The sequence below is a fragment of the Bipolaris oryzae genome (assembly GCF_000523455.1).
Source record: "Bipolaris oryzae ATCC 44560 unplaced genomic scaffold scaffold_83, whole genome shotgun sequence".
Taxonomy (NCBI): Eukaryota; Fungi; Ascomycota; class Dothideomycetes; order Pleosporales; family Pleosporaceae; genus Bipolaris; species Bipolaris oryzae.
In genome coordinates, this window is record NW_006911359.1 from 57947 (window position 1) to 78669 (window position 20723).

At 51.3% G+C, this 20723-nt stretch overlaps 10 protein-coding genes across 10 annotated transcripts; 7 read left to right on the forward strand and 3 right to left on the reverse strand.

Annotated features, from left to right (window-relative positions):
• Positions 1 to 994: 994 nt before the first annotated feature.
• On the forward strand, positions 995 to 2047 carry COCMIDRAFT_27113 (uncharacterized protein; the record flags this gene model as incomplete). Its single annotated transcript, XM_007690687.1, has 2 exons — positions 995 to 1475; positions 1533 to 2047. 2 exons carry the CDS (start codon positions 995 to 997, stop codon positions 2045 to 2047), a joined length of 996 nt encoding a protein of 331 aa, XP_007688877.1.
• A 1212-nt stretch (positions 2048 to 3259) lies between these two features.
• On the forward strand, positions 3260 to 3493 carry COCMIDRAFT_97821 (uncharacterized protein; the record flags this gene model as incomplete). The annotated part of the gene is made up of 1 exon (XM_007690709.1): positions 3260 to 3493. The coding sequence occupies one exon, from the start codon at positions 3260 to 3262 to the stop codon at positions 3491 to 3493; it is 234 nt and encodes a 77-aa protein (XP_007688899.1).
• A 1194-nt stretch (positions 3494 to 4687) lies between these two features.
• Positions 4688 to 6558, forward strand: COCMIDRAFT_27114 (uncharacterized protein; the record flags this gene model as incomplete). The annotated part of the gene is made up of 2 exons (XM_007690688.1): positions 4688 to 5841; positions 5895 to 6558. The coding sequence occupies 2 exons, from the start codon at positions 4688 to 4690 to the stop codon at positions 6556 to 6558; spliced, it is 1818 nt and encodes a 605-aa protein (XP_007688878.1).
• A 734-nt stretch (positions 6559 to 7292) lies between these two features.
• Positions 7293 to 9580, reverse strand: COCMIDRAFT_37590 (uncharacterized protein; the record flags this gene model as incomplete). Its single annotated transcript, XM_007690694.1, has 4 exons — positions 7293 to 7296; positions 7342 to 7891; positions 8526 to 9465; positions 9521 to 9580. 4 exons carry the CDS (start codon positions 9578 to 9580, stop codon positions 7293 to 7295), a joined length of 1554 nt encoding a protein of 517 aa, XP_007688884.1.
• Positions 9581 to 10009: 429 nt separating this feature from the next.
• Positions 10010 to 11269, reverse strand: COCMIDRAFT_37591 (uncharacterized protein; the record flags this gene model as incomplete). Its single annotated transcript, XM_007690695.1, has 4 exons — positions 10010 to 10264; positions 10316 to 10877; positions 10925 to 11178; positions 11240 to 11269. 4 exons carry the CDS (start codon positions 11267 to 11269, stop codon positions 10010 to 10012), a joined length of 1101 nt encoding a protein of 366 aa, XP_007688885.1.
• Positions 11270 to 11809: 540 nt separating this feature from the next.
• On the forward strand, positions 11810 to 13225 carry COCMIDRAFT_6110 (uncharacterized protein; the record flags this gene model as incomplete). Its single annotated transcript, XM_007690680.1, has 3 exons — positions 11810 to 11913; positions 11985 to 13044; positions 13208 to 13225. 3 exons carry the CDS (start codon positions 11810 to 11812, stop codon positions 13223 to 13225), a joined length of 1182 nt encoding a protein of 393 aa, XP_007688870.1.
• A 904-nt stretch (positions 13226 to 14129) lies between these two features.
• On the reverse strand, positions 14130 to 15566 carry COCMIDRAFT_97772 (uncharacterized protein; the record flags this gene model as incomplete). The annotated part of the gene is made up of 2 exons (XM_007690710.1): positions 14130 to 15147; positions 15211 to 15566. 2 exons carry the CDS (start codon positions 15564 to 15566, stop codon positions 14130 to 14132), a joined length of 1374 nt encoding a protein of 457 aa, XP_007688900.1.
• Positions 15567 to 15783: 217 nt separating this feature from the next.
• On the forward strand, positions 15784 to 17124 carry COCMIDRAFT_97800 (uncharacterized protein; the record flags this gene model as incomplete). The annotated part of the gene is made up of 4 exons (XM_007690711.1): positions 15784 to 16084; positions 16138 to 16232; positions 16287 to 16871; positions 16924 to 17124. 4 exons carry the CDS (start codon positions 15784 to 15786, stop codon positions 17122 to 17124), a joined length of 1182 nt encoding a protein of 393 aa, XP_007688901.1.
• Positions 17125 to 18160: 1036 nt separating this feature from the next.
• On the forward strand, positions 18161 to 18577 carry COCMIDRAFT_48590 (uncharacterized protein; the record flags this gene model as incomplete). The annotated part of the gene is made up of 2 exons (XM_007690712.1): positions 18161 to 18266; positions 18327 to 18577. Coding segments are annotated over 2 exons (357 nt in total), but the record flags the coding sequence as incomplete, so codon positions are not given.
• Positions 18578 to 18935: 358 nt separating this feature from the next.
• COCMIDRAFT_37595 (uncharacterized protein) lies at positions 18936 to 20177 on the forward strand (the record flags this gene model as incomplete). The annotated part of the gene is made up of 1 exon (XM_007690696.1): positions 18936 to 20177. The coding sequence occupies one exon, from the start codon at positions 18936 to 18938 to the stop codon at positions 20175 to 20177; it is 1242 nt and encodes a 413-aa protein (XP_007688886.1).
• Positions 20178 to 20723: the final 546 nt, after the last annotated feature.

Sequence of the window (20723 nt, forward strand, 5' to 3'; positions counted from 1 at the left end):
AAACCTTGCCCTCGTCCTCACTTACCGGAACAGCCAACCCGGACCGTCGCGCTGTATCTCCTAGACGATAGACACAGTGCAGCCCGGTCCAGGCAGACCGACGATGCCTTGGGATGATGACGGCGAGTCGAAGTAAGACTTGAAACCAGAGCAACAAGTGCTGGCCAATCGATGAGTGTCCACTTCTGACCGGGCGTCCGTGCGCGTCGCTTGTATGAGTGAAGGTCGATTCCCGTGATGACGCACCAATGTGGGAAGCGCTGCTCGGAGATTTGTTGACTAGGCGACGAGGGTGGATGTAGTAATGACCATGGCACAATGGCGTGTGTCGTAGATATAGGCGGGCGGGGAATTGTTGAGGTGGGTGTAGTGGTGGTGGTGGTGGTGGTAGTGGTAGTAGTAGTAATAGTAGTAGTGGTAGTGGTGGTAGGAATGGTAATGGTGTATAGGAAGCTCGGGTAGATAGACTGTGAGTGACGTCTGGGACAACTGTCAGCGACGTAGTCGAGTGCTAATCTGCCACATGGCGTAGCGAAGCTCACTTGAAATGGAAATGTCTCTATCAGGGTAGGCGGAGCGAATGTCGTGATTCGGGCCCAGTGCTCTTTTCTTATTCGGCGGTTGGCGTGCTGGACGAGCCAATGGAAGCGCTCAGTGGGGCTGGCAACGCAGGGCCCTCTGTGCGGCGGACTAGCAGACGTCTGGCGTCGATATCGAGATGCTGAGATGCTGGCAGAAGTAGTAGACCTGATGTCTCAGACAGCGCATTTCCAATGCCCAGCGCGCCCGGTTATGCGACCGCTTTAAAGGGCCGTGACGTCGGCAGGCGGTGTGGCCGCCACGGTCAGTGCAGCTCTCTGGCACGCGGCCGAGCAGGCGGACCTGGCCGCGCGCTCAATGACTGACTGCTACAAGAGTTACGGGATGCGCGGGACTGGGGAGGAGCGAGGGCTGGAAAGGGGGATTTTTTTGTTTTGGTAGTGGTGATGCTGCGATGGTCGAGGGCTTGGTGTTGAGAAGTGCGAGCAAATGTGCGCAAAGCAATTGCGCGCACACGGCGACAGCGACAGCGACAGCGACAGCGACAGTGACAGCGCCGGCGACAGCGAACAGCCAGGATGACAAGGGCTGCAAAAAGAGAAGAATCGCAGGGCGAACCCGAGGGAAACGGCTGCTAGTATTAATGAACCCGCTCAACGCACCCGGCGTCGTGGAGACGCAGTGCAGCCGGCCCAGCATCAATGGGCAGACAGGCGAGCCATGGTGGGCTACGTGTCAAGCGTCCAGCTCCTCCGCTAACCTGTCTCAATGTCGGTACATAGACGCCGGGCTGCAGGTTGCATTTCCCGTAACAACTCCAGCCAAGGCGTTGCCAGCTGTCCCTCAACCGACGTCAGTTTTGCTCTCGTCCTGCGCTACCTCTACACACCTGCAGGGCTGTGCCGCAGCTGCGTCTCAGACGAACCACCACGCCCGTTTGCCAGCGCATCGTTCCACCGCCTCATCCTGTTAATAGCACCATTGCCATGTAGCAGTAGCAGTAGTTATGCCAGCATGGCCACCATTGCCACGCCGCCCGTTCTGGGGCTACTCTACACACGCCCTCGACGACACTCAGCCACAAGCGACCCTCGCCGCCCTGCTGAGAATCGTCACTGACTGCTTCCCATGGGTCCTCTGCAACCCCACCGTGGAGACTAGTTGCATGCACGCTGACGATGCCCACGCTGAGAAGCCTCCATGTCCCTGGCGTCCTTTTCTACTCGACCGACAAGTTGACCCGAGGCAGTCCGCACGTCCCCCAGCTGGCCATGCAGAGAGCTACTCAGTTACTTACAAGGCTAAAATGCCCATGGAGCCGCGCTTGTCTCTACTACCTACCCTCCCTACCACCACACCACCAGCCCTCTTCCCCACTCCTGGCAGCTATCCACAGCCACGAGGCTATTGTCGTCTCGTCATCTGCGCTCCCAACCAGGACTGGCACCGCCTTCTTGTTCTTCTCCCCAGTGACTCCACCCGAATTGGCGGTGAGACCATGCCCTGATTGGATGCAAAGCTTCAGAAAACACTAGCCTGAATGTTATCGATACCTCGCCCCCGCCCTCCCCTCAAAACATGTACATGCTCTGAAAAATATGACACGGAACATGCTAGACACGACGGACCTACCCCAAATCTCTTGGCTGCTCGAGAATGCCGACGGATCGCGGCCGGGAGCCGACTCATTCCCTTCGGACACCTACTATAGATTCCATCTTGATAGCACTTACCACACCCTAGCATTGGTTCCCGATCAAGAAAATCCCACAAGCATTCCCTTGCTTGTTGCATCCGCACCGCCAGACGGGACCCATAAAATCGTAGCATACGCGAATAAACGCCTAGTCTTGCGAATCAAACAACAAACTTCCGTCTTGGCCGCTACAGTGCTACAAGTCTGAGAGAACAATGGCCATTATGGCTGAGACGTATGTTTGTCCATCTCTCAGAATAGCCATCAGTGCCAACAAACATGCGTTCGTGGAACACGGCACTTCAACTAGTTGGCTTGTACTCATCTACCCGGATGTTCCGCTGTCGCTTACAACATAATGAAGCCGCCTTCCCGCAGAAACAATTCGAGTCAAAAGAGACATCGCTTTCACATCCAACGACTCTGTGCGACTTCGTCCTGTAGACCTCATGGTGATTGGCCATCTACCCTCAATCCGGCTCTTCCCGAGGTGAAATTTTTCCATCTATTGTTTTTGTGAACAGATTGTTTAGCACTGTCGGGTGAGGCCGATGGATCTTGATTGTTTGGTAGTTCCATACATCAAACTGCACTACATCAGGAACAAAAGACAATTGTGCCCAATGCGACAAATACCTGGTGAGATAAAAAGGTCAAAAAATGCATCAAAGAATCCAATACAGCAACGGCCATCGTTCTAGCCATCTCGCACACTCTGAGCTTCTCATCCTGTAGAGCCACCTGTATATCGCAATTCACTTTCACATACACCTACCAAGGAACTAGTCTGAATTGACAATCCGCCAATTTTCACCCAATAGGACTCCAATTCGTCCTTCATCAGTGGGAAAGAGTATGAGCTCTTTCACCGTTGGCAAACGAGCGTCGCTCGAGCTAAATTTTTTGCAGAAACTCAATTTTCATACGGCTTTATAAAGTCAGATTCACCAAACTGCAACTTCACTACAGCCAACACTCCCTAGTAGCACAGTCGGATTCCAACAATCGAAACCAACACACATCATGTGCTTCTACCACGCCTACACCCACCAATGCGGACACACGCAGATGGTGTTCCAACAGCTATGCCCCAAAGGCCAAATGATCCAACAAAAATGCAACCGCGGACACGACGGCGTAATCCTAGCTACAGTCAAGGTGGAGACATCTTGTGAGATGTGTTCAGTCAAGGTCAGACGCTTCTCCCTACACACTCGACAAGAGCTTACTAATTCTACTGCAGTAACGCAGCTGTAATACAGCATATAAGCCTGAAGTGGTACGGCAAAATTCATCAGGTCTGATTGGAGCAAGGCGTTTGATGACTACCGATTGGGGGCCATTCAATCTATGCCGCTTTGGGGCTGGTTATGCTTTGCGTTTACTTGGGTCCATGTATGTTATTTAATGCACAAAACTTCGAAATTGTACTGTATTACTCTTCTGCAGCAAATGGATCATGTCTTGGCTGCCTATTCACGTCCTACATTGAGTACATATGAGCACATGGTACGCTTTCGGGAGCGAAACGGCCCGCCGCGCCAAGGATCAAGGATGAAGCTTGAAGCTCGCCTATGTAGCCAAAACAAAAAACTTTTTATTACCCCGCCACCAGTGCACCGCACGTGCATTTGCACAACATCGCTACAAATTGATTCTCACCGCCGCGGAGCCACCACACCCTTATCATGGAGATTCCATTAGCGATCCATTGGCGTTGAAGGGTTTTTCAGATGTCGTACGTTTTCTCCGGAGGATCAATGGAACTACCAGCTATCTTGTAGTAAGCCTTTTTGCCACAGCAGCGCCGATCCGATCCATCTGCCTGACTAATCGCGTGATTTTCCATATGTAGTCGAAACAAAGAAGCTGTCGTCGAACCATATCATGAGCCGAATATTCTTTCTTCCCTTGACTCAATGGCGTAAGAAGGGCCAGACCCCTGAGTACGGCACAGGGCAAATTCTTCCGGGATACCACGAAGCCACAAACGCCCATGGCCTAGATTACTTCGTGTTAGAGTCATGCCGCTAAGGATAAACGTCGCGTTCGCATTTGCTCCTCGAGATTCTCATTGGTCATCCGTGCCGGAATAACATTGCCCCGAGTCAAGGCATGCTCGGTTAGAGTAGCTCATTTGACTATGAGCAGACCGTATAGGATACGGCTATGGCACCCTGTGGTTGCATGGTAACTGTGGCGCGTGAGCAGCGTTGCATACTGTTCTTTAAGTCTCTTAAGGCTGATGTAATGCCTCGCTTCAATCTCATCGACATCTCTCTCTCTCTCTCTTTGCGAGACATTTCGCGAGATTGTAAATTACACGACAGCGTCCATTTGGTCGTGCCGCGGCTTGATACATGATTGAATATCCACTACCAATAATTACATAGCACGTAATACCACGAGACTGCCTCATCTACGCTGCATCGTTCTGTGTATACAGGCAAGATGCTACCAACCGATACTTCTGCCAGCGCAACCACAACACTTCGCGACCAAGGATCGCATGCGCCAGGTAGTATAGACGAGAGTACAGCAAAGCCCGAGGATACTCCACAGACCACAACGACAACCGCCAACGATGGTACTCAAGCGCAGCCTAGCGAGTCGCGAAAGAGCACAGATACAGCGACACGGGAGAATACAACTGTCGCTGAGACAGAAAAGGAAAAAGGTGGATTGGAGGTTACTGGAAAAGGAGACGCCGAAGCTGAAGATGAAGTTGAAGACGAGTCCAAATACCTCAGCGGCTTCAAACTTGCCATTCTCTCCATCGGCCTATGTCTCGTCACCTTCGTCATCGCACTCGACAACACCATCATCACCACGGCCATCCCGAAAATCACAACCGTCTTTAATAGTCTCGAGGATGTTGGGTGGTACGGCTCTTCGTACCTGCTGACAACAACCTCTCTCCAGCCGTCTTTTGGCAAAATCTACACCTACTTCGACGTCAAGTACACATATCTGGGCGCACTGGTTATCTTCGAAGTCGGCTCCATCATCTGCGCTGCGGCGACGAGCTCCCCCATGTTTATTGTCGGAAGAGCAGTTGCGGGTGCTGGAGCAGCGGCGCTGTACTCGGGTGGTATGACGATTATTGGTTTTTCAGTACCCCTAAGGAAGAGAGCCATCTACATTGCAGCTTTGTCTTCCATGTTTGGTATTGCCTCGGTGGTTGGACCTATCCTTGGAGGCGCGTTTACTGATCGTCTCTCTTGGAGGTGGTGCTTCTGGATCAACTTGCCGTTTGGAGGTGTCTCACTTGCTGTCGTATTCTTCTTCTTTTCCAACCCTGAACGGAAATACTCGCATATGCCTGTCAAGGAACGACTCAAGAACATTGATATTGCCGGTGCGGTTTTCCTCATCTGTTCTATCGTTTGTCTGCTGCTAGCACTACAATGGGGTGGTTTTACCTACGCTTGGAGCAACTCCAAAGTATGGGGTACCTTGCTCGGATTCGGTTTGCTCATTAGCATTTTTATCTTCTTGCAGATCAAACAGGGTGAACGTGCTACGCTTCCCGTGCGCGTCTTTACTCAGAGAACGGTACTAGTCAGTAGCTTGTACTCGACGCTGCTGTCAATGGCTTTGTATACGTTAGTCTCCCTGATCAACCCTCTGAAAATCAACAATAACTAACTTCAACTAGACACATCTTCTATCTCCCCTTCTACTTCCAAGCCATCAAAGGCACTACGGCTGAAGAATCCGGTATCCGCACAATCGCCTACCTCGTCAGCATCACCTGCTCTTCTATCGTCATTGGCGTCCTCATCACCATCGTCGGCTGGTACGCCCCCTTCATGTGGTTCGGCAGCGCCGTCTTCACCATTGGCGCAGGCATGCTGTACACGCTCAAAGTCGGGTCTCCCGCCGGCCAATGGATCGGCTACCAAATCCTTGCTGGTATCGGCGCCGGCGCCGGCGTCCAAATCCCGTTTGTCGCCGTGCAAGTTGTGTCGAGCGAAAAGGATATGCCGACTGCGAATGCGTGCGTCATGTTTTTCAACTCGCTAGGTGGTGCGCTGTCGATTTCTATTGCGCAAAACATCTTTGTCAATACGCTCGCGCAGGAGATTCCAAAGTACGCGCCTGGACTTGATGGACGGATGGTTGCGCATGCGGGAGCGACAAATTTGAGAAATGTAGTGCCCAAGGAGCTGTTGGCGGGCGTATTGCGCGGATACAACAACTCAATTGTTACGGCATTTATCTTGGCCATTGCAACGAGTTGCATTGCCTTCTTCGTAAGCCTGGGTATGGAGCAGAAGAGCGTCAAGGGAAAGAAGATTATGGCTACAGGAGGAGCATAATCGTAACGTCTGTGACGTTTTGTACATAAATTCATGATTCCCCCCACGTTCACCCCGCTAGATACATGACTTAGAAATTTCTAATAAATATTTCAATTCACCCCTTTTCCCTTTCAAACCCTCCGCCTCCAACTCCAATGCCCCCTCACCCCCTTCAACATCTCCTCCCAAATCCCCAGACTCCGCGCCCCCTTTCCATCCTTGATCAACACCGCCTCCCTCGCCAACTCCGCATACCGTACCGCCATCTCCGCATCCCCCACCGCACTATACGCCAGCGCCGCAAACCCATACGGCGTATCCATGAACCCTTCCAGCCCTTCTTCGCGGTACAACATGAGTAGTTCCTCGGCTACTTGGGGCGAACCTAATGAGGAATCGGACCAGTCGTTGAGTTGGGCCTGCAGGTCGTTGATGATGGAGAGGGTGATGTCGGAGATGGGCGAGGTACAGCGGGGGCAGGTGCAGGTGAAGTGGAAGCCTTGGGCGAGGTGGTGTTGGCGGGTTTCTGTTGCGTCGAGGGGGGATGTATCTAACGGAGCGTATTAGCTTTGCATGCAAATGAAGTAGAGAGATGGGGAAGAAGGGCGTGACATACATGAGATTGTGATTTCCTCGCCTTCGGCAATGGGTCGCGTGACGCGGACGGTGTGAGATAGCAAGTCGGTGTCTATGACGTATTGTGCACTATTTCCCTTTCCATTAGCTTTCTTCTTCATTTTCATCTTTTTATTTCATCTTTGCTTCTTTGGATTCCCCCATGGGATAATACGAAAAACGTACTTTGGTGCACAAGCGTGATTCAACCGACTAGTCTCAGGCCACACGGCCAGATGATTCACCCCATTTAGCAGGACCTGGAACGTATTCGCTTTAACGATATCCTGGACCTGGACTCTAGGGTCGCCGTATACGGTTGTGAGACCGAGAAACTTTTCCTTCAGGTCCGAGGGGAGTTGCTCGATTGCGGTGCGCCAGAGGGCTTCGCGGTCTAGTGTGGATAGTTCGGATTCCAAGTAGGCTAGGAATGCAGGGGTGTAGGCCGTGACCCGCTCTCCAAATTTCAGGGGCCGCGAGGCGAGCATTCCGATGCCTTTTCCTGGGATGGAGGTGGCGTGGTAAGTATCTGTAGGTTTGTTGATGGATTGGGATACGAGGGCTGATACATCGCGAAATGCGGGTAGCGATGCGAAGTCCTTGGCCAAACTTGGTGTAGTGAATATCGAAATGCCTCGGTTTTGAGCAAAAGATGTATTGGTATATACGCATAGCTTGTCGTTGATGCTCGGGAGAATGGATGTGCAGACGGGCGCATATGACCATGGCCCATAGTCTTCCTTTTTCGTATCATCTGCCAAGGCCGAGGATCCTGGGGATTGAGGACACAACGCGTATTCTTTCAAGCCGTTGAGAGAGCTCTGAAGATCAGTCGCATATAGTGGACTTTTACTCCAGCAGTGCCATCCCCAGACTAGCCGTGGAGAACACGCCAAGATAACAGCATTCTGTGCAGAAATGTAGGTGCGCATTCTTAGATGAGGGTATAGAACAGATTGGAAGCAAAGATTCGAACCCTCGGAAAGGTCAAGTGGACATGATGAATGGAAATCGACGTGAACGTGTTATGTCAGGACTTGAGACATAAGATGTTTGACCCATGTCGCTAAGGTTAGAGCGCCAAGTCCTGTGCTTACACACCCTGCTGTTAATAGTACTTTGAGTGTGACCTTCTCAAGCAAAGAGAAAATGGGTATTTCAACTTATCAGAATATCCTAAACACCTAACAATGCTATGGAGTGTCGCTCAGACTGCTGTACTTTTGTTCCACCCTTCAGTCGACACGACCCTGACCTCTCAGAATTTGATGTGGCATAAAGAGAAAAGAATGCAGAAATGTCGTTCCGCAATAAACTTCACAAAAAGGAAATATCTCATGCTGCATCGCCATTGGCTTCGCCCTCCGCACTGTGCCTCTTCTTTTTCTTCTTGTCCTTTCCTTCGCCTTCTTCCCGCTTGCGTTTCTTTTTCTTCTTGTCGCCATCCTCTTCTGGTGCCACATACTCGGCCATTCTCTCTTTTCTCTTGGCATCCATCTTCTCCTTCATCTTCTCCTCCCTCTCTTCCTGAGCTTTCCTCTCCTTTGCATGTTTGCCCAAGAAGTACTCTCCGCTCTCGATCTGCAAGTCGACCTTGCTCTTCTCTTGAGGCGGTGGGAATGGCGTGTACGGCTTCTTCGACTTGTCGTTGACCTTGTGGGGTATGCGACGCTTGCTGAGAGATCGTTTCTTGAAATTTGGCAGGAAGCGATCCCAGCTCTCGTTGGCAAGTTCGGGATCCTTGGCGAGCTCCTTCTTGATCATGAGCTCTTTGATGGCGTAGATGGGATGAATATTGTGCATGGTGTCCTCGATGATGCGCCGTACTTGCTTGAGTCCCTTGTACGGACCCATACAAGCTACTGTGTTTCCTTGCACAAGCAGATAACACTCAGTAAGCAGTTCCAGAGCCTTGAGCGTTGATCCATTGGGTCCCAGGATACGCTGTCTCCTCTTGACAAAACGCTCCTTGTTGCCCACCAAGTTCCGAATCTTAATAATGTCCATAGCCACATCGTCTTCAAGGATTTTGATAGCTTGTGGCGCTGGCACACTTCGAGCAAGTAGCTTGATGAGATCGCGTGCATTTAGGATTGCGGCTGGGTCGTACGTCTTTTGTGTGGTCCACACGGTCATGGAGCCCTCAACCAAGTTTAGCTCACATCCGATGCCCAGTCTCTGCAGTGCTTGGGTAATGAACTTCCATGATCCCTTGAGGTACTGCTCGCGATACTTGGGAAAGAGGGTGCTGAAACGAGACTCGTCTGTGAATGCGCCGGCTTTGTTATCTTCGGGCTTGAAGGGCTCAATCTGCGCAAAATTAGGATCTGGCGGATGCGAATATATATTGTCGGCGCAACCGTACCTTCCACTTGTCGATATCGTCCGTATCCCAGGGCTTATCTACATTGTGTGTGGATGGCATTGTGGGGGTCGTGTGGGTTGTGGTTTGCAATGAACTATCAAGTGGTAACTTTTCGAAAAGTTGCGCGCGCGAAGATCAGTTCGCGCTAGATTCTGCCACCGCCTTTTAGCTCAAGCTCGGATCTTGTGAACTCTAAATCCGCCACATATCACGTGTCAACTGATCTTCACACTAGCCATCATCAAATCGGGGTCGGCAACGCAACGGCCCGCTATCAACTATATTCTGACATGGGTGGAAGAAACTCGGCATATGAGGAGGAAATGATCAGGATACACGCGTTAGTTCACTAATCAATGAAGTGCAGCCGACATGTCAGGGGATCAAGTAACCAAGAAGAGTGAAGTAATCAATTTGAGCGTAGTAACGTTATGAGACTATGATACAAAGCCAAAACCATAATTTTGGAAGTTTGATGCGCAACAACACCTAGAGTGCAGAAGCGTTGGCAGCCTCGGTTTCAGCAGCAACAACCTTCTTGTGCTTCTTCGCACCTCCATCAAGCGGTGTGTTCAAACCAAGACGGTCACGGGTAGAATAGGTCGTAATACCTCCCTGAGGATCAGCCTCGGTGATAAGCTCCTTGCGTCGGGTGTCGACAAGCAGCCGGATGAGATCGGGTCGCATGTAGTGGCCCGAGAAGTCGGCAAGCGCTTTGGTCAAGTGGCACTCGTTCAAATCAATCTTTTACTTGTTAGTACTCGGCAATCAGATACGGCTAGATAGAAAACATACGTCAACAAACAGGAGACCATCAAAGTCTGGGTCAGGCTTAGATACAAGTGTACCGTCAGGCTTGTAGATACGGGCGTGGCCGTTGTAGGTGGTAGGATCAGTCTCAGGCTCGACACCCTCGGGCGTGTTCTTCTTGAGTCCCTCTACACTTAGTCTCTGAAAGGGTGCAAGGGTCCAGGTGCCAGTTTCGATGGCGTAAGCGGGCGTAACCAGGTCAGAGGCAGGGTCCGAAACGTTAGTGGCCGGGTCAGGGTACTTGAGAGTTTCTTTACCAGGATAAACTGGCCACGCTGCGATGTGGATCTGCTCACCTTCAGAGACGTTGAGTGACTTGAGGAAGGGGTTCATGTTCTCCCAGCAGTTCAGCTGACCAAGACGACCAAGTTCGGTCTGAGTGACAGACTTGAAAGTATCACCAGAGCCATCACCGTAGACGAGCTTCTCAACATGGGTAGGCTTGATCTTTCGGCGGTGGTTAATGACCTCGCCCGTTGGGTCAATCAAGGTCTGAGTGAGGTACAGGGTAGCGTGGTCAATCTCGGAGAAACCAAGAGAGACGTAGCTGCGTGGTGTCAGAGACGCTTACGAGTGCAAGGAATCTTGGCTTACATCTGGTTGTCGCGGGCAGCCCGGCGAATACGTCTGAATTCCTCAGAGTCGATTGGGAGGGAGTTCTCGCGGTACTTCTTCAGCAGAGGAAGTGATTGCTGATAGTTGACCTTCCACATCCAATAGGGGTAACCTGGAATCCAGACTTCTGGGAAAGCAACGAGCTTGCAACCAGCCTGACCAGCCTCGTTGATGAAGTTGATGGTCTTCTGGACACCAGCTTCGAGGTCGAACCAGCATGGCTCAGAAGTGACCTGGGGTTTGATTAGATCACTTCGATGTTATCTCAGAGTGTTCAAACAGGGATAAACATACGGCAGCGGCCTTGTACTTGGTAAGAGGCATGACGATAACTTTGCAAGTTGAAGTTAAAAGAGTTGATATTGAATGAATAGCTTGTGTTTGAATGTGTGATGCTCCAATCCAACAGACATGAGAGAGTTTATATAGCATTCCTGCAAGTCAACGCATCTCCAATCTATAAGTCCAACACATTACCCTGCAATCCATGATCCTGCTTATGCCACATCCCGGATCAATCTCGATGCTCCTTCTTTGTCATTACATGCATTCTGGAAGTCTTTCCCCGCTCTGTGTCACAGTAATCTTCCCAAATCGTGTGATATTGGCAGCACAGGGGATGAATCGGGCTCCGAAAGTCTCCGTAGTGATAGACTAGTATACCATAACAGTGGGTTGAGTTTGAAATTTGACAAGCAAGATGCTCGGACGAGGCAGTATGCTGTCGTCGAGACGCCCTTGGCCTGGTGCCGATTGGGATGCCGATGAGATGCCGCGGCAACCCGCCCACAACGTTGGCAGTGCCGACCGCCACCTTTCCCCACCAGAGTCACGTCGTCGCACTCACAAGCATTTTTTCCGGCCATGGCCGATCAAGACGAGGACATCTCGCACCTGCGCGCACCTGATGCGACAGATTATGATCCTACTGAGGAGGCCCAAGACTTTCGACTTCTTGAGAAATTGACGTGCGTCATCTCGCATGCGCAGCCTGTAGTTTTTTTTTCATCCTTCTGCAATGCTAATGCTCGCGCGACAGAGCACAAGATAGCGCACATCCAACACTACCAAAGCGCGGCGAGAAGGACTTTGAAAGCCATGAGACAAATCTTCAGCTCGACACGCTCGAGGCCTCGCGCCGGGCCATGCATGGGGTGCTCTCATGGCAGCGCACACACACGCAAAAGGGCCATGTCCTAGCCATGTATGATCCAGAGCGCAACATAGCTTGCGTAGACAAAGTCAAGTCACAGCACTTCCAGACCATAGGCACAAATAAGGGAGGAAAAGAGTGGCTATTACCAGAAGAAGCGCTGTTCTTACTAGAAAGAGGAACCTTGGACTGTCGATGGCCAGTAAAACGCGAAATCGGCGACAAAACAGTATACAGGACCGAAGATGGTGCACCCATGAGTCTACAATCCGCCTATGCAGCCTTTATTGGTTTCGAAGGTGGTATAGGAGGAAAACTCACACTGGAAATGTATAACGTCTACGCTGGTCTGAAAAGATCAGGCTATGTCATCTTCCGCACCGGATCATGGGACCACGACCGAGGCGAAATCGTCGAAACACCCCCAAAATCCGAGCAAGAAACAACCTCCAGCACCAAGCTCATAACCCGTTTCTTCTCCGAACTCTGGCGACGCCTAAGCCAACCAACCTACACCATCCCCGCCTCCAACCTCGCCTTCGGCCCCCTCCTCAAACCGGGCCTCTTCAGATCCTACACCGACATCTACCGCCTCCTAAAACTAATCCCAACCCACGACCGGACCACTCCACCTATTTTCCTTTTGCCTTCTTCGCCAGAGAACCCCTACCGCATCCACTTCGACGTCTACCGCACAACCTCCAAATTCCGCAAATCCGCCCGCGGTCCCCCCGACTTCCGCATCTGTGTCGTAGACGCCCGCACCACGCCCATCCCCACGGGCGCTCAGCTCAACGATCTCATGGCGCAGGTGCCCGAGGATCCGCCCAAAGAGACGGACCAGCCGTATCAGAGGTTGAAGCATGGGTGCAGGAATGTGGTGCTTGCTGTGGTGGATAATGGGATTCCGAGTTATATTCGCGTGGCGGATAGTGCGTTTGAGGATGTGAGGGTTTATGAACGCGCTGGGCCGAGGGGGAAAGGGGGACGGGGAAGGGGTGGAGGACGGGGGAGAGGAAGGGGGAGGGGGAGGGGACGGTGAGGCATGGGAGTAAGAGATTGGGATCTCTGTGAGGATCTCTGGGGACTTAATGGCATGAAAATGCTAGATGGTTATGGATCTCTGAGGATTTGAAGATAGGGTGGTTACTTTGACAGAGATGGTCATGGTGGATGTCTACATGGCCGAAAGTTCAGCTATACCCCCTGTTCTTGATGCAATCTGTCTTGAACGAATATCCAGCTACAATGCTGCATCGTCATGTGCAGCATCATTCAAAGAATTCCGGCGTGACCACGTGAGCCAGTTCTTCATCTTGGTCTTCCCTAGCCATTCTACTTTTAGTTGTCACTAACCTTGACAAGTGCGCTTGAAGTTCCTGCATGGGACATAGCCTGGAGTATCCGGCGTACAAATCATGTACCTTGCCTTTGCCGTCGGGCAAGTACTTTGTATGGCATTAGAAGTCGTTGCCAAGGACTAGGGTCTGGGTATCGGTGATATGCGAACGGACCCGACGGAAAAGGCCCCGTTAGAGTCAGTCTCAGAACGCCAGAGTTCATTTTTTGATAATGGATATGTAAAATTGGTCATGGATAAGTGATTCAATTCGCGGTACTATTTCGTATCTACTACATAGCGGCGGTATAGTTGCCGTTTCTCGTGTAAGGGTCAGCACGAGCCAAACCATGCTGAGGTTTCGGGTGTTCGTACGCAGTAAGTCTTATTTTGGCTTGGAATAAGTACATCTCTACTAGTTTTACAGAAATGTTCGAGGAGCACACCGCCTGGGCTTGCGCCAACGGCGACAGACCAACGGATGGGGACCAAAGGATTTAGTCATGATAATGTTCTTATGCAATGCCATGCGCAAATGTTCGCCATGTAAATCGCCAGTAGCTACTAAGAGCCGCGAGGGAGACTGGGCAAACTACCAGTGCTGTGAGAACTTGATTAGCTCGGTGCAGTGGTGCGCTCAAAGAGGTAACGGCAGGTTGAAGATGCCAAAATTCCGGATGTTCAGCAGCAATCTATGCCTTTACATTGGCTGGCTGCTTGAAGTATTTGCTTGGCACGAATGGCATCTTCGTGACGACGGCCTTTCGCTTCTTACCACGAACTACAACATCGACTTCAGTGCCCGCCTTGTGCATGCCATCTTGTATGTAGCCCATGGAAATGTTTTTCTTGAGGGTGGGTGACGGGCAGCCAGAGGTAATGTTGCCAATCTTCTCGCCAGCCTCGTTGACAATCTCAGCGCCTTCTCGGGCGGGAGATCCCTCAACGACAAGACCCACTCGGCGGCGCGAAACACCTCCACCTTCCGACTTTTTCTTTAATTGTTGTAGAATGACAGAGTCGCCGAGAAAGCCACCTTTTACGCGGCGGTCTTTGCCGATGATCCAGGAAAGGCCGGCCTCGACAGGTGTTGTGGTGTCGTCTAGGTCATGGCCGTATAGGCACATGCCAGCTTCGAGCCTGAGAGTGTCACGCGCTCCGAGACCTGCAAATCGCAGCTCGTCTTTGGCCGAGTCGAGCAAGTATTGAGTGACGGCTTCGGTGGCATAGGCAGGAATACTGATCTCAAAGCCATCTTCGCCAGTATAACCACCACGGCTGACAAGCACCTCGGCGTCGGTACCCTTGATGGTTGCATTGGCACACTGGCCAAAGTAGAGCGATTCCAGGTCCTTCTTCGACTTGTCGTCAAGCACGCGAGAGAGTATCTCGGAGGAGAGGGGCCCCTGGAGGGCGACAAGGCCCTGCCCATCTAGGATCTGCCATTCGACTGGTTGATCAGAATGCTTGCTCTTCCATGCATCCAGTTGCGCCTTGAAATAAGCAGTGTCCTTTTCTCTGCAGCCTGCATTTGTCACAACATAGAACCTGTCCGTGAGACGCGTGATGACGGTGTCGTCAACAATGCCACCATTGGAATTGAGCAGAGTTGAGAGAGTAGACTGATGTTTGGGCAGGGCTGAGAGGGCAGAGGGAGTGATGCTCTCGAGAAAGGCCTCGGCACCGGGACCAGAAAAGTGATGCTGGACCCTGAATCTGGTTAGCTTGCCGGACTGTCTTTCACCACCACTCTGGCCATGTATGGCGTCTTACATATGGCCAACATCAAACAAACTGGCTTTTTCGCGCGTCCAATTGTGCGAGTCGATGATGCTCAAGTCGCTGTATTGGACGGGCATCAAGTATCCGCCAAAAGGCACAAACTTGGCACCATACTTGCTGTGCAGTTCATACAGACCAGTCTTTCCCAGCTGCTCGCCTGCTGCCTGTGAAGAAGCCCATCGCACATGCTGTCGCGCTGGTTCTGTGAAGTTGCGGGGTCGCGGGGCAGGCCATGTGCATGTTCGGGTGGAATACCGGGCGACTTTTGGGCATTGAAGTCTTCCAACCTGGGGCGCAAAGACATTGGCCACGGGGCGCAACGCAGCGACTGGTTTTCTGGCGGCCATTGTATGTGGGTGAGGAGGAAATGCTGTTGCTGGCTGTCCGACGGGTATCGGCGGCGGATGGAAGTTATATAGTCAGAGCGCCAATGACGCCGGCGGGCAGATAGCTGGGCCGCCCGGCGATCCAAGCTCCGAAGCTGGATTGCATCCACGAATGCAGACATCGTTGCCATAGCTGCCTATATCGCGACCCGATCGCCCCGAGACGACTGCAGCAACCATGTCCAAGGGCAGCAAGTACCTGCTGGTGTCGCTGCCGACGTCCATCTCCCCCTCGAATCACCATGATGACGCCCTGACGGCCTTGCGCTCCACCGTGACCAATGACGTTGGCAACACTTCCCCGTTCGCCATACCCAACTTCAAGATTGGAACTCTTGATGCCCTCGTCCAGCAGGCCGATGAACTCTCAAAGCTTAGTAATGCGTGTGAGGGCGTAGTCGCAAAGGTCGGCGAGAGTCTGCGCCAGATTCTCGACGGTGACGAGTCCAAGGTGCAGCAGCAGAAGACGATAAACGACAGTACGTGGGGGGACCGGCCGAGTGAATAGTGCCCAAGAGCTCACATAGTGCAGAGCCCGTCGACCAGTACCTGCGCAGCTTCCAGTGGAACAAGGTCAAGTACCGCGCGGACAAGCCCATCGCAGATCTCATAGACGCACTACAAAAGGTAGGCAGCGGCGCATAGTCATGGCACCACCCAGCAGACTAACCGCGCGCGCAGGAGATACAAGGTATCGACAACGATGTCAAGTCCAAGTTCAGTCAGTACAACCAGACAAAGGGCGCCCTTGCAGCCGCAGAGCGAAAGCGCACCGGCAACTTGTCTACCAAGTCCCTCGTCAATGTCGTCAACCCCAAGTCCATTGTCCGCGACTCTGAATATCTCGACACACACCTCATCGCCGTCCCCAACACGGCTGTAAAAGACTTCTACCAGGCATACGAAGAGCTGAGTCCCATGGTTGTCCCCCGCTCCGCCAACAAGATTGCCCAAGACGACGAGTTTACCCTGTTCGCCGTCACAACATTCAAAAAGCACTCCAATGAGTTTATCCACAAATGCAGGGAAAAGCGGTGGACCCCGCGAGAATACACGTACAAGGAAGGTGGAAAGGAAGAGGAGGCAAAGGAGGCCGACCAACTAGCCAAGGACGAGCGCAAGCTCTGGGGCGAGGCGCTGCGACTAGGTCGCACAGGGTACAGCGAGAGTGCTATGATCTGGATTCATGTCCTGGCACTCAGAGTGTTTGTGGAAACCGTGCTTAGGTACGGCCTACCTCTGGATTTTGTATGCGGCATTGTTCAGGTGAGTTCATTTACATTAGTCGCCCCGTTGTTTGCATACTAACACTAGCAAGACCGATGCCAAATCGGCGAAAAAGGCAAAGACGAACCTTGACGCAGCCTACTCATACCTTGGTGGCAACGCTTTCGGCCGTGATAGCAAAGGTCGCATCAAGAAAGACGACCAGTCCATGTCCATTGACATGCAACAAGCCGGACACATGGGCGACCAGGAGTACACTGCATACGTCTATTACGAGTTCGAGGTTGTATAGTACATCATGGGATTAATCACGATTGAGAGCAATGTTTTACGAGTTGAAAGCTGTTCACATAAAGCTGTTCTGTACGCGACACCCCTAGATAGTTCATCGCACTACCCTTGACCCGCAGTAGCTCTGGTACCATCTCGCTTATCTGGGCTATGTTTAGGCAACCGTTGTGTACCCCGCTACGCTAACACGATCAATAAAAGGCTAAGTTCGCAATCAAAGTAACATGCATTAGTCTACAGGATTCTTTATCATCTTATCTTATTCTATCCCTCCATCTCTGATTTCGATGACATTGTTAAAAGACAGACAGTCTTCGACTGTTCACCCTCTTTTAGCATCACCATCACCCAGCGACATACCATCCGACCATCCGACTAACAAACCTGCAAGACTAGAGAATGATCTCTATACCGTTACCAAAGATGGCTTGGACAGGTTGCTCGTGCCCCAGATGGAGTACGAACCGCTTCGTTTCGATCCGCATGAGGCACGTTTGTTGCTCTTGCACCCAGCACATGAAGCGGTTGAGCATGTTCGCTGCACCCTTGAAACATACCCCCTCACTGAACTTCCTCCTTTTGTTGCGGTCAAGAATGCAAGAGGATACCGAGAGTACAGACAGCCTATAGAGGTAGACGGGAAGGCCTTGTTTCTCTCGTTTGCCTTGGAGAGATTTCTACGCTACTTTCGTACAACGGTTGACAGACCAACACATATTTGGGTACGATATGCCTGTGTAGTGGAATCGGATCTGCAAGAGCAGAAAGCATACTGGACACGCGATTTTAGCGATTCCATGTATATGCGGGCTTATGAAGTATTTGATATGCACGAGACCAATAACCGTCTTGTGGAGAGCGGCTACTTTGGTCGCGTCGTTTCTCGAAGTCGTTTTGCACAACAGAAGAAATGGTATGGTCTCCCAGAACAGCTAGTTGTACCTAGGGTGTGCCCCATCCGCCTGGGTACCAGTGCCAGTTTTGACGAACCGACAACGGAATTCCAATACATGCCACTAGATATGGTGGCTGATGAGATCAGAATCATGTGTATCATGCCTGCCCAGGATGCACATGCGCCCATAGTCATCCATGTGGCGCATTGTCCGATTGACACTGACGAACACTATATCGCACTATCTTGTAAGTTCTTAGACATAAACAGAAAGGAAACAAACCTATCTAACTAACTTTTATCTGAAGACTGTTGGGGCGTGGATGATACTCAAGAGCAAATTGTAATGGCAGGGCAAAAGATGACAGTCCGCAGGAACCTCGCCGAAGCTATTCGTGTAATAAGAAGCCATAACATCATCGTACCAGTGTGGATAGATGCTCTATCGATCAACCAAAAAGACTTGGTTGAGCGCGCTCGGCAAGTGCCGCGCATGGGGGAAATATATGACTTTGCCACTGCAGTCTTCTCATATATCGGAAATCCCACCGGAGAGAGCGAGTCAGTATTCTCTTTTACAAAAGAACTCTTCAAGCACCCAATCGTCCGCAAAAACAAGTCCAATGAGTTTCATTTCCCATCGGAACATTCCCTACGCGGCCAAAGCGACGACAGCGAGAATACAATTAAGCCCGATCAACTCGCAAAGCTATGTGCTGGCCTATACAAGCTTTTGACTAGGCAATACTTCCAGCGGATATGGATGTCACAGGTAACTTCTTAAGCTTGAAAACCATTTCAATCTATTAAGGATTTGCCAGGAAATTGCTTATGCTTCGAATCCAACGGTATTATGTATCCCCGGTAGAAAAGATAGCTGGGACTATCTGGAATCGGCTGCGCATAAGCTTCAGGACATGTTGAGCCGCGATCAGAGACTTTCCAAACGAATGCAAGAAGCCGATCCAGCTCTAAAAGAGGTTGACATGGATATGTTGTCTTATGCACGCAAGCTCTTCTACTTTCGACATTTGGCGAATGGTGGCATCGGACTGGGCTCTGTCTTCGTCCATACGAGTGAAGATGCACCCGGTTTTCTGGAAGCAGTCGTAATGGCTCGGGATTTTAAGAGCACTGATCCCAGAGATAAAATCTTCGCACTGTGGAACCTCGCTCAAGATAAGACCGGCATAGACTTCAAGCCTCATTACACGGAGCCGTATGAACGCATCTATGCTGATTTTGCTCGAGCCTGGATCAACCAGAAGCATTCGCTGGATATCTTAGGAGCAGTGGAAGCGTCGGAAAGTAGCTCTTCCTTTTACAGAAAAACGCCATCTTGGGCGCCGGATTGGAGTGTCCCTACTCAAACCAGCTGTCTTGTGCGCAAGGACTATATTCCAATGAAATTCATCTCAGTAGTGGACGACCAGCAAGGGAAATTGTACGCCGCAGATGGTGGTATCACCCGTGACACATTCGAAGATACTCTCCTCCACTTCCAAGACAACGTGCTACATTGCACTGGACTCATCATAGATCAAGTTGGAGCCATCCTACAACAACCTCCGCAGATATCAAGTGAAACAGTACATCTTCAATCCGGTGACCCTGACTGGGAATTCCACTGCTGGACTATCGAACTTACCCAGCACTTCCGCAACTTCGGCTCAAGCATCTACGACGATCCCCTACGAGCAGCTTGGGCAATGTGCCATGGGGACAATACTGCTGCATGGCCGCCTAACCCTGACTTCAAATCCCCCCTCGATGACCCATACACATGCCAGACAGAGCTCTCCAAACATGTTTCCGCATGGGTACATGGATACCGCGAATCCGAAGCCCGGAACATAGTCAGACAAGTCCTGCGCGGCCGGCGAGCATTTATATCAGAGGCAGGGTACATGGGCTTGATGCCCGCGTACATCGCTGATAAGTGGTCGGAAATAGGAGAGATGTGCCATCTTGCTGTTATAGCCGGATGCTCTATTCCTCTCGTCCTACGAGAAAGAGATAACGAGACGTATACGGTTCTTGGGGCATGCTTTGTGCAGGGATGGATGGAGGGCGAGTGGATAGAGACAATGATGGGGGCGGGGTCGCCAACAGAGTTTTGGACGGGGATGAGGGGTGTGGCGGCGTTGAGGATAACGTGAGATTTAGGGGCAGGGGGGAAAATAATAGATCTTGTTTGGGTTTTAGTATTCAGTAATGACTAAGAGCATCTGATGACGTTGGATCACACCACTTCTTGAGGTGCGGGGTTGGTCCAAGATGCCGCCAGAATTCTCAAGCTTCTGGGTCGTGTTTTGCGTCGATGTCAGGAATCACAGTGTACTGCTACTTCACATCTTTTCAAATGCATGGAAAGGTGTTTGCCGAGCATTCAAGAATGATTATAAACAGAAAAAAACATGAAATAGTAGTGCTCACGCAATGGCATGTGTCGCGACTGCCTAGGTTTATTGATACCTAGGCAAATGGCTGGGACGACTACCGACTGAACAGAACTAGCGCTCATCTTGTCTCACTGTCTTCGGTAATAAGACACCGAGTTAACGATATCGACGGGTTTGGAGTCTCGCAGCAAAGAACCTCATATTTTGAGGCTACACTCAGCAAGCAGTACAGATGATACAGGATGTAGTCAAGGCGCAGCAGACTACGATGACAGTCACCGATCCAGGTCGACAGGCCGCAGA